Source organism: Ictidomys tridecemlineatus, chromosome 7 (assembly GCF_052094955.1).
Source record: "Ictidomys tridecemlineatus isolate mIctTri1 chromosome 7, mIctTri1.hap1, whole genome shotgun sequence".
Lineage (NCBI taxonomy): Eukaryota > Metazoa > Chordata > Mammalia > Rodentia > Sciuridae > Ictidomys > Ictidomys tridecemlineatus.
The window spans coordinates 127,689,963-127,704,648 of record NC_135483.1 but is presented as its reverse complement, the minus strand read 5'-3'; the positions used below and the strand labels follow the sequence as shown (position 1 = coordinate 127,704,648).

The following is a 14,686-nucleotide window of genomic DNA, read 5'->3' as shown; positions in this document are numbered from 1 at the left end:
AGAACTTAAAATATCCCTTGAATAATTACCTTCTGATTTCTTTACAAACATGTATCATTTGAGAATATGTGTTTCGATGGCAGAGATAAAAAGATGATCAATTTAACTGCCTTGCAAGTAAGGAAAACTAATAGTGGAACCTATTTAAATTTTCCTTCCTACATTTTATTAATCTAATTTCTCCTGAGTAAAAGTATTTTTTTTTTGGTACTGGGGGATTGAACTCATAAGTCCTTGGCCACTGAGCCACATGCCCAGCCATATTTTGTTATTTATTTAGAGACAGAGTCTGGCTGAGTTGCTTAGTGCCTTGATTTTTGCTGAGGCTGGCTTTGAACTCGTACTCCTCCTTTGTCAACCTCCCAAGTTGTTGGGATTACAGGCCTGCGCCACTGTACCCAGCTCTGAGTGAAAGTTCTTCATACTTTTAAGTCAATGATTATATTCTTCAATCCAATATTCTTATTTTCTTAAATTATTTTTTAAAAAGCATTATTCTTAAGTTCAGATGCTGATGGGTAAAAGATTTGCAGCCTTTAGATGTTCTTCACATACTCCCTGAAAACACACCACAGGATAAAAACTGTCCTGGAAATATTTTTACATGCGATGTCCCCTGTGTGCTATAACATTAGTAAATCTGGCCAGATGAAGACGGTGTGCAAATAACCACTCACAGACTGAGCACTGAACAATGGAATGACCCATTAATAGTTCATCAGATTCATTTAACATGTCAAAATAATTGTCATTTTATTTCTGTTCCTGTCATGGTTTAGTTTTATCTCTAGGTTAGAAAATCTTCTCTTATTTAGTACATGAGGTCAGTGTTGATCACAGAACTTTTGACCTGATTATTCTCGATTTGTGTAGAATGAAGACCTTTTGCTGTTACCCACAGTAGAGAACCTTGAAGGGATCTAACTAAATCAACTTATAACTGGATTATACCTGAGGAATCTTACAATGGTCACTGTAAAAAAGTAGGCTAGACAAATGAGAGGCAGGCCAGTGTAGGAGGGGTATCTGCCTGTAATCTGTGAGCACAAAATTGCATGGGAAGGTGACAGGTAAAACCAGCATTTGTGACTTAGCTCCAGCCTTGTTCAGTGAAGTTCTTAAAATATTGATAACAGGGGAGAAGTCCAAAAAGTCTATGCTAGTATAACCTCCCTCCCCTCACATCTAAATTATTCTGTGAACAATTTCTAACTTCTTTACAAACATGCAACATGTTAATGATTTCTCATTGCTTAGCATGTCACTCTGTTTTTGACAAAAGAAAGTATTCCTTTTGAGTTAATGAGGCACCTTTTACTATCTTAGGGGTAATAGATTCTTCGGTTGCAGTTGCACATATTATTTTTACTATTTTGCCCCAGAAGCCTGAGAAGTAAACAATGCTCCTATGTCACAGGCCTGTATCACAGAAGGTTCATAAGGAAAGTGGATGGACAGACATTATCATGACATTCAATTGATCATGGTGGTGTTTTCCAGGTGACAGGACAGGAACAGAACCTTCAGAAAGCATCTCTAGCAATATTGTCTTTTGGTTGATGTATTACCTGAGAATACTCCAAAGCCATGAACTGGAAAAAAAATAAATGTTCCATTTGTAGCTGTAGAATTGGGTGAGAAGGCAACTAGTTGAAGCTGTGAATGTTCATAGTTGAAGATGTGATATTTACACATTCATGAACTGAAACTAGCAAAATCAATATTTTCACTTAGGAAAAACCTTTAATAAAAGGAGGAGAAGGAGTGGTTTTAGAGCTAAATTAGTGTATAGTGGGTTTTAGGAGTGTTTTGGGCCCTCTGTGAGTTTCTGTAACTACTTGCTACAGAAACTTTCAGGAGGGATTTCAACACAGTGTTCTATTGTGATGCCTCAGTTTTTACTCAGTTGAAAGTCATTAAAAAATGATAGGGGAACATGTCTGTAAATTGAATATTGTACTAAGAGATTTTCAAGCCAGTGAGAATCCAGTGTATTAATTATTTGAAGCAATTAATTAAGCACATACTTCCACTCAATTCTAAGCCTTCTCCTCATAATAACATATGCTAAGGAAATGTAAATTTATTAAGCTGAATGCCATTTAAGTCTCTTAGGCATCAGTACTTTTTCATATTTTTGATAAAAAAGGATAAGAGGTCAGCAGGGAGGAAGTATGAGAATCCTGCCAACATCATCTCATCTTTCTCCTTTCATCTGGATGAGTTTGCCTCCCTGGAGCATGAAATAAGAAGTGGCAAGGAGGAATGAGAATGAGCTCCTGGGAGCAGCCCCTGCACTGAACTAATTCTGAACTTCATGTGGGCAGCAGCCACCACCAGGGCCTTTCCTCACCACTACCTCCACCCACGGCTCTAGGGAAAGTTGCAAAATCCACAACAATCAATTTATTTTTTCCTTCCTACCCTCTTCTTGCTTTCCCTCTCTCCCTCCTTCCTTCCTTGTTTCTTTCTTCCTGTTTTCCACTTTGCTAATTGTCAGCCTTCTGTGTCCATGAGTTCCACACACACAGATTTAATCAACCACAGATTGAAGATATTCAGGGAAAAAAATTGCATCCTTACTGTACATGCCCAGATTCTTTCTTATTGCTATTCTCTTTTTTTTAAATTTTTTATTTTTTTTATTGGTTGTTCACAACATTACAAAGCTCTTGACATATCATATTTCATACATTAGATTGAAGTGGGTTATGAACTCCCAATTTTACCCCAAATGCAGATCTCTAAGCAGCACAACTATTACAGAGCGTTTGCATTGTATTAGGTACTATAAGTAATCTAGAAAGTGTATGGGAGGTTGTGCATAGGTTTTATGCAAATACTATTTTTATGCAAATACTACCTATAGTATATAAAGGACTTAAGCATCCTTGGATTTTGAACCCCCTGCGGATACCAAGGGATGACCATATTTCCTTTACTTGTGATTTCTTGGTTCAACATATTCTGGGGGAGATATTTGAGAGCTAATTTCTCACATATCTAAGATGATGCTTTTTCCCTCATTTCCCCATTTGCTATGGAATGACGTAACTTGAATTAGCAATGCAGCACTCTCCATACCTTGCTTCAAGAATTCAACAAACTCTCTCATGGAGCTCTTATTCCATGGAAATGGCATCTCAGTGGGCACAGGAAATCTCCCAAATTAGAACTGATATAATAGAAAGAGTTCCATGATCAAAATTGTAGAAACTGCTAGAAAAATTAATATATCCATGAAAGGTAACTATTATTAAAAGTATTTCTTGCTGCATGATTGTCCTCTTCTGCCATAATTCATTGGGTGTGGACTCTACTTTCTCTTCATTTCTCTTCTGTGGAGATTACAATCAACATTTGGTTTAAAGCATAATTTTATAATGTTTGCTTTTAAAACTGCCAGGTATTTGAGGGGTTCTTTCTGGATAGTGTTACTAGACTTTTTTATAGCAGATTTATCTTCATTTTTCTCCCTGACTAACTGATCAGTAAATTTGTTCACAAAAGTAGAAACAATGCCCATCTGTAATAAACATCCCTGAGAGCAGTGGGCATCACCAAAGCAGTGAACCTTCATGAAGATAATTCTATTCTGAGGGTTGCTGATCTTCTACCGCTTTATTAGTTGCTATAGTGATGATCTTAACTCTGCTTAATAGCACTTTACTAAATTGTAGACAATCGATAAGCTTTTCCAGGCTAATGTTTATATTGGCATTTTCTAATTACACATATCAAAATAAAATTGACCTATATAAATGTGTACAATAGTGAAATTCCATTTTTAAAAACATGTTCCAATAGGTGTTTTTAAAATAAAGCTAAAGGCTGGGGTTGTAGCTCAGTGGCAGAGAACTTGCCTAGCATTTTGAGGCACTGGGTTCAATCCTTAGCACCACATAAAAATAAATAGCAAACTTTAGAAGTTGCAAGAACCATGGTTAGTGATTTCCAAGGCAAAGCCGTGAGAGAACACTTTCAGCACCTACCAAAGAACTCTCAAGGCCAACTCTCCCCCTATGCATCTGTCCAACTTCTAATGCTTCCAGAGGAACACTGAAACCTCAGGAGGAGAGGTAGCAATCAAGTTCACTGAATAGAAGAACCTGGATTATGTTTCTAAAGTTCACCTCACAGTTTTAAGTCTTCGACTTACTGATAATATATACACTAACAATTTTTAGCATCATGATGAAAAGTCTATGAACATGTTTTTGAGGAATTGAAAACTTTTCCCCCCTAGAATTATATATTTTCATATTTATGGGGTTTTTTGGGGGGGTGAGTGAGTGCTGGGGATTGAACTCAGGGGCACTTGGCTACCGATCCACATCCCCAGCCCTATTTTAAATTTTATTTAGAGATAGGGCCTCACTGAGTTACTTAGTTTCTCGAGGTTGCTGAGGCTGACTTTGAACTCATGATCCTCCTGCCTCAGCCTCCCAAGCCCCTGGGACTACAAGCTTGTGCCACTGTGCCTGGCCATATTTACGTATTTTTTGGACACATTGTAAGTAAACTCCAAGTACTTAATGCAGTAAGCTGTATAGCCTTGTCAATGAAAAAAAAGGAAGTCTGAGAAAGTGTGTAATCCTCAAGGCTCATGACCACAATCATTTGTTTAGATTCTAAGGTACAGGGGTTATGCTGCTACTTTCCAGATATGGTCATGAGATTGACCCTCTCTGGCCTGTAGAGAGTCAACTGAGGGTGGGGAGCAGTTCGGAGGGAGAAAGAGGCAGCCCACAATCTAGACATGCTTTTCTCTCCCAGAGACTGAATTCTCCTCCTGATGTTTGAGAACTTAAATACCCTCAATTTGATCCCATGTTCTATTGAATATATCTCATGGCTCATTACAAACAAAAAACAATACCTCTCATGATAGTATGTGGGGTTAGAAAAACTAATGCTGAGTCTGTCTTTAGTGAATAAAAAGGAAATGAAAGTGAGCCAGTTTCAAGTGTCAAAATAACTTTTGAAAAACACTGGAAATATCTGACATCATAGATTTTTTTCATGGATCTTTTTCTAAATTGAAAAAAGATTTCAGTATGAGATGCAGTTTAAGTAGAAAATTGGCTATATGTGTTTTAAAATTAGCGTTGTAAATTTAAGTATATCCTTATGTTATTTGGTTTCAATGATCACATTCATTTTTCAAAAATATTTTTAGTTGTAGATGGACATAATAACTTTATGTATTTATTTTTATGTGATTCTGAGGATCAAACTGGGTACTTCACACATGCTAAGCAAGTGTTCTACCACTGAGCTACAACCCCAGCCGTCACATTCATTTTTCTAAAACAAAGTTTCATCCCTTCCTTATAAGGAACCATTCTGTCCTTTAAAAAATATTTCCTGATCATCTACTATGTGTCAAGTCCTGTTGTAAACATTGGGCATGTGGTGGAACAATGCAGGGAAACTTCTTCCTTTCATAAATCTTATATTGTTTACAGAAAATCAGATAATAAATAAACAAGTATGCAGTACACCAGGTGGTGGCCTGAGCCACAAAGTAAAGTAGGTATAGAGAGTGAGTGGAGGAATAGGAAGAAGATGCTATTTCAGGAAGGATTCTCACTTAAGACACCAGTGCCTACCTTACTGGTTTTCTGTTGTTCATTCAAATAGTAACTACTCAGGATGAAAGTTGGATCATATCTATTATTGCTCAAAACCCTGCAATAACTTCTGCTTAAAATAGAATTCACAGCCATTCTTTTAGCATATAAGGCCCCACATGAAGTTTCCCTGTCTTACCTCCCTGATCCCTTTCTTTCTTCTCTCATATACTGTACTCTAGGCACATATTATTCCTGAACACAGCACAAAGGCTCTCCATCTCAGGCCCATTACTCTAGCTTCTGGGTCTCTGCAACCCCTTTGGTTGCTGCTACATTGTTTCATTCACCTCCCCAGAGAAGCCTTCTATGACTACTCAGTCTAAAATGGCATCTTGACATCTCTGTCTCTTCCCTTTTTATTCATCTTCATTGCACTTATCCCTTCTTACCTTTGTGTTACATCTCTCTGTGCTTAGTTGTGTATGTGAGGAGAACATATGCACAGGAGAGCAGAGATTTGGCTCTTTACTCACGATACTCACGATTGTACCTGCAGCACCTGGAATAGTGGCGACACATTTGCAAGTGCTGGCTTATTATTTGTGGCATGCGTGAATAAATGAATGTGCTCTAAGAATGGGCTGCTGAATAATAGGGAGGGAATGATAAACAAAAAGGTGTCAAATGCTTTGAAGTTTTAAACTTACATGCTAATGGTTTTCCCTGGTCCCAATTCTGCCTCCCTTCATTACTGACAACTATTCCCTGCAGCAGTCTAATCTTAACTCCCTTTCCAGGTTTTTGCTTGTATCAAAAAATCTTTGGTAACAAACATAAGTGCATACTGTGTAGCTGCATAGCCTATGTATGAAATTTTGGTGTTTGCCTTTCCAGTTTCTAAAATATTTAAAATGGGTTGCCTTATTGTTGTATTCTCTCTCTCTTTTTTATTATTATTTTTTTAACTGCAGTATCACCAAATGCCCCAAGACTTGGACCCATGGAGCTGACCATTGTTATTACTATACCCATTTGCCTCCTGTCCATAGCTGCCATGCTGACAGTATGGGCATGCCAAGGCCGACAGTGCACGTACAGAAAGAAAAAGAGACAGAATGTGGAGGAGCCACTCTCTGAGTGCAATCTGGTAAATGCTGGAAAAACCCTTAAAGATCTGATTTATGATGTGAATGCTTCTGGATCTGGCTCTGGTATGTGTCCATTGTCCATATTTTATAAGAAATCTCTTATTTAGAAATAAAAGATTTTTAAACAAAAAAAATGCCCAAATATGAATTCCATCATCTAAAATGCTTGATGATAAGCTCTGGTATAAAAGAGCTTTTGGCATTAAATGAAGAAAAAATCTGTCCTGGCCCCAAAGCCTTCCCAATTGTCTTTTGTGCTTTATGTGTTCAGATTCTCATTTTCATGTTCTTTCAGAATTCATTTCTAAAGCAAGAAATCAATTTCTCTTCTCTCTTTCCTACCCTCTTCCCATATGGTGAATAATAATCACTATTGCTTTCCTGGTACTGTCTTATGGACACAGTTGAGTTACGGTTGTCATATTTAAGGCAAAGGAGTCCTGGGAAAAAGAAGTTAGTTATGCACAGTAGTGTTCTTTGAGACTTCTGCTTATGGATATGAAGGTCTTCAGAATCTGTAGGAACCCCCTAGAACGTGTGTGTGAAGTTAACAGGGAGCTCACCTGGCGTTAAATCAGCAGTATGTTCTGAAAGCATAGTAATGGGAGATTAAAGGGAGCGGCATAGGATTCCTGTGCTGGCTTTTGATGCTTCAGGTTATATGACAACTCTTTTCCTGGTAAATGGACTCCAGAACCCCTGGTGAAACAATTTAAAGTGCTAGTTGGTCTTATGGTCTAAATGAGTCTTTCTCATTGCACAAAGCATTTGAGGGTGATGTAGCAGGTTTTCCCCATAGTAACAAACTCCCTAAAATCATAGGGCTTTTCCTCCTTTCACATTTAATTTAAGAAATCCTGCCAGTATTCATCTTACAGAAATATGAGCAAGGGTGAACCCAGAAGAGCCAGATGACCAGAAGCCTCTACATCCCTTCTAACTTTGGGAGGATCATTAAGATTACTACTCCAGCAGATTTTGAGGAACTCACTGCCAATGGCCTTTTGGAGCATCTAGGCAGGTATAATTAATGGAAGCAGGTGACAATATCCATGTGAGCATCCATATTTAGCACAGAGGTGCCTTGGATTTATCGGAAAAGAAAAGCATGATTATGGCATCCAGAGAGCAAGGATATTTTTACTGATTCTGGGAATAAGGTTACCTGCCCACACCTGACCAAGGTCTAAATGTTTACATTATCACTGTACAAATTAAGTAGCATGTTTTCAAGGGAGGAAATTTTGAAAGAAAATCTTGAAAATGGAAAGTTTATTAAGCTGGAATCCAAATGAAATTATTGGATAGAAAGGCTGACATTCTTTCTTTAAAAGGAACACTCGTTAGGATTCTATATTCTTTCCTTCTGTCAATATTACATTTATTTTGAGGCCCACTATGTTCAGTTTTATGAAACTGGCAATGTTTTAAGCAGAGCAGTCTGATTTGTGCCCAATGTCTCAAAACTTTAGTAATTTCTTAGCAAAATACAAATGATTAGATAATCATCTGTTTAATCTCCACTCAAACATTTCAGTTTATCTGAAGATGTTGGGTAGAAATTTCGTTTTGAAGCTACTGTTTAACCATGAATGAAGTATTTTCTTTCAAATAAAAATAATATAATTAAAAACTGGAGATTGGATATCTAGTTTAAGAAAGTAGTCATGAGCCAGGGCATAAAATTTTTAAAAAAATTCTTTTTTTTTGTGGTGTCTTTAAATCTAGATCTCTATTTATTGACTTCCGGACTTTCTCCTTTTAGATTCTTGTAAGATATCTTGTGCAAATAAAGGAAGTGAATATACCCAAGCACAGATGATTTCTTTAAAAGCCAATTGAAGAAGTTTTAGGCATTTTTGTTTTAATTTTTAACCAAAGCCAGTTGCATATGTTTGGCAGTGACCACTGGCTAAAAGTAGCTGATAGTGTCTCTGCCTTTGATAATCAGAGACTGGGTCTACCCACTGCAAAACTTCTGCCTTTAGAGGCCCCTGCTTCATAGGGAGATTCGGCAGTTCTGCTTCATCTCTGCTTTTCTTAATTGATTAGTGATTTTAAATGTGAGGCAGCTTTGTCAGCTGTTAAGAAACAAAAATTGTGCAGCGTGTCTCTGATCTGATAGACAAATTTTGAAGAGGTATATAATATCTGCAAGACAGAAAAATGTAATGATGTTTTATTGAATCATCTCTGAGAGTAGATTGTGTCTCAGGTGGATTCTAAGAAACTAGGTAGGTTGCTTCTTCTCTTTTGGTGTAACAATTCTGAAGGATGGTGACATAGGCAGGCATCAGCTTCTATAGTCTCTCCTAAGAAGATTAAAATGAATTTACAGTGAGAGCCTAGGTTCTTCAAGGGTATTTCTAGGTGCGTAATACGAGAACTGCTCAGATACATTTTAGTAGCTGCTTTGAAAGATAGGGAGTCAACTTTAGTTTTTACTATCTCAAACTCATTGCCGTGCTGAACACCTTATATGATGTTGTCTTTGTCTCTGGTCTGCACCATGAATCATGTGTTTTATCAATCACAATATGAAAGCACTGCCTTATCAAATTCCCCATCCATTTGTTATTGTGGTGTTAGTGGTGATTCTGTGTGTGACAGTGAGGGGAAGCAGATATTGAGGTTGGGATTCCTCTCATAATTGTTACTTTCACTTTCAGTGGGTGTTCAAATAGTAAAATTGATTACAACCTACAAAACCAGCCCTTAGCATTTGCTGCTAGATGTCTTTCCAAGGGGAAGGACTGCAGCCAGCCGTGTCCACTGAATGACAAGACAGCAGCATGGGTGGAGACCAGTGTTTAGTTCCAGGTCTGCCCCCTCAGCAACTGAGTCCTGGGCAGCTGTGTGATTATGGTTGGGCCCTTGTTTTCTCATCTCCAAATAATAAGTTTGAACCAGATAATTTTAAAACAACTTTCTGACTTTGGGGCTTTGTGACTAATTGTTGAGACTCATGACAGTGAATTTCTTGTTTGTGCCTAGTTATCCACAGTGGGTGGTTCTCATGAAGATGAGAACATCTGAATACAGAGAGGTTAATTTTTGGAGCAAGGGCTGAATCCCCCAGGAGTTGCAGGGTTGTTGCACCCCAGAGATCCAAAGAAAGTGATAATGACTAAACTCACTCTCCAGACTGCATTCATCTTCTAGCCTTTTAAACTATTTTCCCCATGATTATAAAAGTAATAAATATCCATTGTAGAAATTATTAAAATGTAAAAAATAAGAAAGAAGAATATCAAAATTCAATCTGATTCCACCAAATATAAACAACAATCTTAACATCTAGCATATTTCCTTTTCAGTCTCCCTTCCTTGCATATTTTTTAAAAGCTAGATACATGCATTTATATGGATACAATTTAATATGTTGTTTTCATTTAACAGTATAGCAAAAGTAGCTTCCCATATCATTAGGAATACCTCTTAATAAGCAGCATCAGTATTATGGGTTCTAAGAAATCCATGCTGAGATGAATATAATAATGGCTAACCATTATTGAGCATGTAATATGCCAAATACTGTTCTAGGTGCTTAACATTCTTAAAAATTCTTATATTAGCCCCATCAAATAGATAATATTGTTTTGTGCCATTTTTTAGAGAAAGAAGCTAAAGTTCACAGAGGCTCAATAACTTGCCCAGCCCATGGTAGCCAGGTATTGCAGTTAAAGTTTGAATCCAGGTCTTTCTGATCTGAGCTTATACTCCCTGCATTATATTTCACAATTTTTTTCTATTACCTGAAACTTTTCCTTATTGTTTCCTAGAAATAATAATGATGTATTCAACATTTTTTACATACATTTTAATGCACATTGAATTAAACTCTAGGATAAAATTGTAGAGGTGGAGTTATTAGTTCAAAGAATATAACTATGATACTCAGAATATATTTTCTTGAAAATTTTTTATTCCATAGAAAATATATTTTTTAGTGTAACATCATTATCTCACTTGACTATCTCAATTTATTTACTAATTTTAGTTTGGTTTGAAAAAATTCATAAAGAATTATTTTGTTTGTCCAGTTGTGCTAGGAGCCATGTATTTTATTTTAGATGTAACAAAATATTTTTTTCCTTTGGGTAATAAGTAGCCTGACTGGCTTTGATGGACAATTCAGAGAGATTTGTAGCAATTCTTGGAAACCATATTATTTGCAGCATCAAGCTATGTTCAAAACTATATTTGTAAATGGAAGAGAGATTCATATGGATAATTTAGAGTACTTTTTTGAGCTTGCTTTGACAAGTTTGATATAATGGTGCTTATTTCTTCAAAATTTGTAAAATTATTAAAGTGCTGAAATATTTGCTTTTTGTGTGAAAATGGTGGTCACCAGGCAGTTCTTTTCTGATATTTGTTTTTAATGATGGATTCCACCTTTTTTTTTTTTTTTTGGTTAGGTTTGCCTCTCTTGGTTCAAAGAACAATTGCAAGGACCATTGTACTTCAGGAAATAGTAGGAAAAGGAAGATTTGGAGAGGTGTGGCATGGACGATGGTGTGGGGAAGATGTGGCTGTGAAAATATTCTCCTCCAGAGATGAAAGATCTTGGTTTCGTGAGGCGGAAATTTATCAGACAGTTATGCTACGGCACGAAAACATCCTTGGTTTTATTGCTGCGGACAACAAAGGTATTTTCAATCTAATTGGATTTAGCAAGTAAAAATTTTCAATCTATTATCAGGTGGGAATAAATAATCTTTCTGTTTAAATGAAATATAAGTGAAAGTCTGGTTTATTTATTGAGGAAAATAAATCTTTCTTCTTTTTTTATAACTAAATGTATATAACCACACAATATTGTAGGACAAGGAAGTGATATGCAATCATGATGCTGCAATAGCCAGGTCAATGTTGCAAATATTTGATGTCTGGTGTTGGGGAGGAACTAACCATCCAAAGCAGAAACCTCCACTGCCCAGTCCTGGGGATCCCTGCCTTGCTAAGTTTCATTTCTTTTGTGTTTGTTACCTTATGGAGGCAATTCAGAAGGTGGGAGCATTTAGGCATATAGAGCAAAGGAATATTTTTGGGAGTTATGAATAACAGTTATTTACCAACCAGGATGGAAATATTTCAATAACAGGTCTAGACATACCAATGAATGCTAGCTGAATATTTACCTTTTCTAGGACTGTATTCTTCTGTATAACAGACTTTGTCTTCAGGACTCAAGTTTTCAGTGAACAGTACCTGTAGGTTTGTGTTAGAATGGTGGCAAGTAAGACAAGTTTAGTGAAATCTGGTAGTATTATATTGAACATGATTTATATCTTTTTTGTATTTTTTGTATTTTTTATTAGTTATTCATGACAGTACACTGACCTTGACAATTCATACATCTGAATCAAATGGGATATAATTTCTCATTTTTCTGATTGTACAGGTTGCAGAATCACATTGGTCATGCAGTAACCTATATACATACAGCATTAATAATGTCTATTTTATTCTGCTGCCATGATTTATATCTTGAAGTTTAACACTTACAAATGACAGTTTTTGTTGTTTGAATTCACCCAAACAAAATATAGCATCAGTTTTCTAATATTTAAAAATACTACTTTAAAATATTGCATATATGTGTGATTAATTAGTGGCAGGGTATAAAGTTTATGAATTACCTAAGTCTGTCTTTCTTCTTTCTGCAGAGCTCTGACTCATTTAACTATTCAACAAGGGAAAATGGGAAACAAAACTGAGCAAAACTTGATTCAGTTCATGTTTAAGTTATAACTCTAATGAGTAGCACTCATGAAGGATTTTGACTCACAGTTATAATCACATAACAAAGGGGTTAAAACAAATTATCTCTGGATGTCAGGCATCCACCATTGCCTGTGAACATTGAAAACCTATGATTATTTTGACCTAATATAAACCTGATCATGAAAGTATTCTTTTAATTACATATCAAAAGAGAGGCTTAGCATTTATTGTGTATTTTGGCTAAAATTCGTTTGCAGATGATTTGTCATTTCTGATTTGCTAGGGAGAGACAGAAAAGCCAGGATGAGATTTAAAAAAAAAGTTATTTTCAAGTTCTTAACTACATATACTTTGAAATTATATCCAGGTTTTTGAAAATGAAACATTTCTTGTTCATCTATTAAGAACACTTTTCCCTCACTTGAGTTGAACTGTTGGTTAGATGAATTAGAGTGATATCCATTCAGTAGTGACTGTAGTTATATGGTTCATTTTGAATTTTAATCATGATGTTTACTGGATTATGAAACAATATGCACAAGAGAGATCATCCTTATTTTCTCGTTTATCTGGTCTGTCATACCTTTCTTGTTAATCACTTTATACCCAATACCAGATGGTCTCTAATATCACTTTAATCTTTATAAATTCCTTTAGCTTTGCTACATTTTACAGTTTCATTCACTTTTTAGTCAAGTGTCTGGCAAAGTCATTGAGGTAAGAAGGAGAGTGTAAGGGTGATTTTGTATGTGGCCAGTTCATTAGTGAGCTTTATCATGTAATATTGAATTTTTGTGTTCTTAGGAAATTTATTACTATCTGGGTGAAATATTTTGGGGAAAAAAATCAGCTTCTGTATGTAAAGCACCAAGCAAGAGAGGTTCTTAGCAAGTGTTCATTATAGATTCCTGAGTGTCAGAACTGGTCAGGATTGCCTAGGTTATTACAGATACTAGTTAAAAAGTAAAGCTAATTCAAGGAACTCTAATACTTAAGGAAACGTTAGGTTAGTTTCTCATATGCTATAAGTCTTTTTAAAATAACCAGTACTAGCTTTTGCTTAAATGAAGTCAATTATTTTAAAATGCCTTGAAATTGCATTTACATAGGCTTTTGGGGAAAGCCATCAACTTCATATTTTGAAAGGTAAATAACATGGACAGTCTTAAAATGTTAGAGCTTTTATGATAGCAGTAATACTTTGTGTAAATTTGTTGTAATTCTTATCTTTATTGCTACAATATTTCTTAAAAGCTTTGAGTAATTTATAAACACAACACAGAGCCTAAATGTTCCTCTCAATGGTCTCTGCTGTGATGTGGTTATTGTTGCCTGCAGGTTTTGATCAGAGGGAATAAGAAAGAAGTTGTTGATTTGTTAGATTCACTGTGTCACAACTTCCTGTTTCTATGGTGGGTCTGATATCAGCATCTTCAGTAATTTATTGAGAAACTTTAGTAACTTGGACTACGAGCAGCCCTACTGAAAAGAATTAGCTTTGCTTTGTTAACAATTTTAAATACTGACATTTGGTAGAGGCTTTTGTCTTCTTTCTTCATATATATTTACAGCAACAAATTATATCTTCTTGTTAGATAATGGAACGTGGACTCAACTTTGGCTTGTATCTGAGTATCATGAACAGGGCTCCTTATATGACTATTTGAATAGAAACATAGTAACAGTGGCTGGAATGATCAAGCTGGCCCTTTCAATAGCTAGTGGTCTGACCCACCTTCATATGGAGATTGTTGGTACACAAGGTACGTATTTCCTTTCAAATTTTTTTTTTTCTCCTTGAATATGAGGATAGACAGCTAAGTTGTATGTTGCATTTTAGTATTTAGTTTAGAAAGTCATTCATCTAAACAGGCAATGTTCTCAAATTTGGACTCATGATCTCTTCATGCTCTTAAAATTATTGAAAACCCCCGATTTTTTTGTATTTAAGTTATATGTATTAATATTATCATAATAAAAATTAAAAATGAGAAATTTAAACATTTATTTTCTCAAAGTAGCAGTTATTAATCAACTAAATGTTGACATAAATAACAGTTTTTAAATGTTACATCATTTTTTCTAATGCAAAAAACTAGTGAAAATAATGGTTTTACATATTTGCAAATCTCCTCAATGTCTAGATTTTTATAGCTGTTCTTGGTTAAAGTCTGTCCTCATGTGTTATTTTGTCAGAGTAAAGAGAAGGTAGCATGATACACACAAGATATG

At 35.7% G+C, this 14,686-nt stretch overlaps 1 protein-coding gene and 1 long non-coding RNA gene across 2 annotated transcripts in view; one reads left to right on the top strand and one right to left on the bottom strand.

The window, feature by feature from the left end:
- The window catches only part of LOC144365542 (uncharacterized), a 50,135-nt gene that overhangs the window by 17,398 nt on the left and 18,051 nt on the right, over positions 1–14,686 (bottom strand). Inside the window, exon 4 of the long non-coding RNA XR_013424088.1 lies at positions 11,869–11,938. This is a non-coding gene — a long non-coding RNA (uncharacterized LOC144365542). The remainder of the gene's footprint in view (positions 1–11,868; positions 11,939–14,686) is intronic.
- Acvr1c (activin A receptor type 1C) overlaps positions 1–14,686 on the top strand; it is a 71,868-nt gene that overhangs the window by 41,864 nt on the left and 15,318 nt on the right. Inside the window, exons 3-5 of the mRNA XM_005315780.5 lie at positions 6,548–6,787; positions 11,146–11,376; positions 14,050–14,217. Coding sequence (XP_005315837.2) covers positions 6,548–6,787; positions 11,146–11,376; positions 14,050–14,217 — 639 coding nt within the window. The remainder of the gene's footprint in view (positions 1–6,547; positions 6,788–11,145; positions 11,377–14,049; positions 14,218–14,686) is intronic.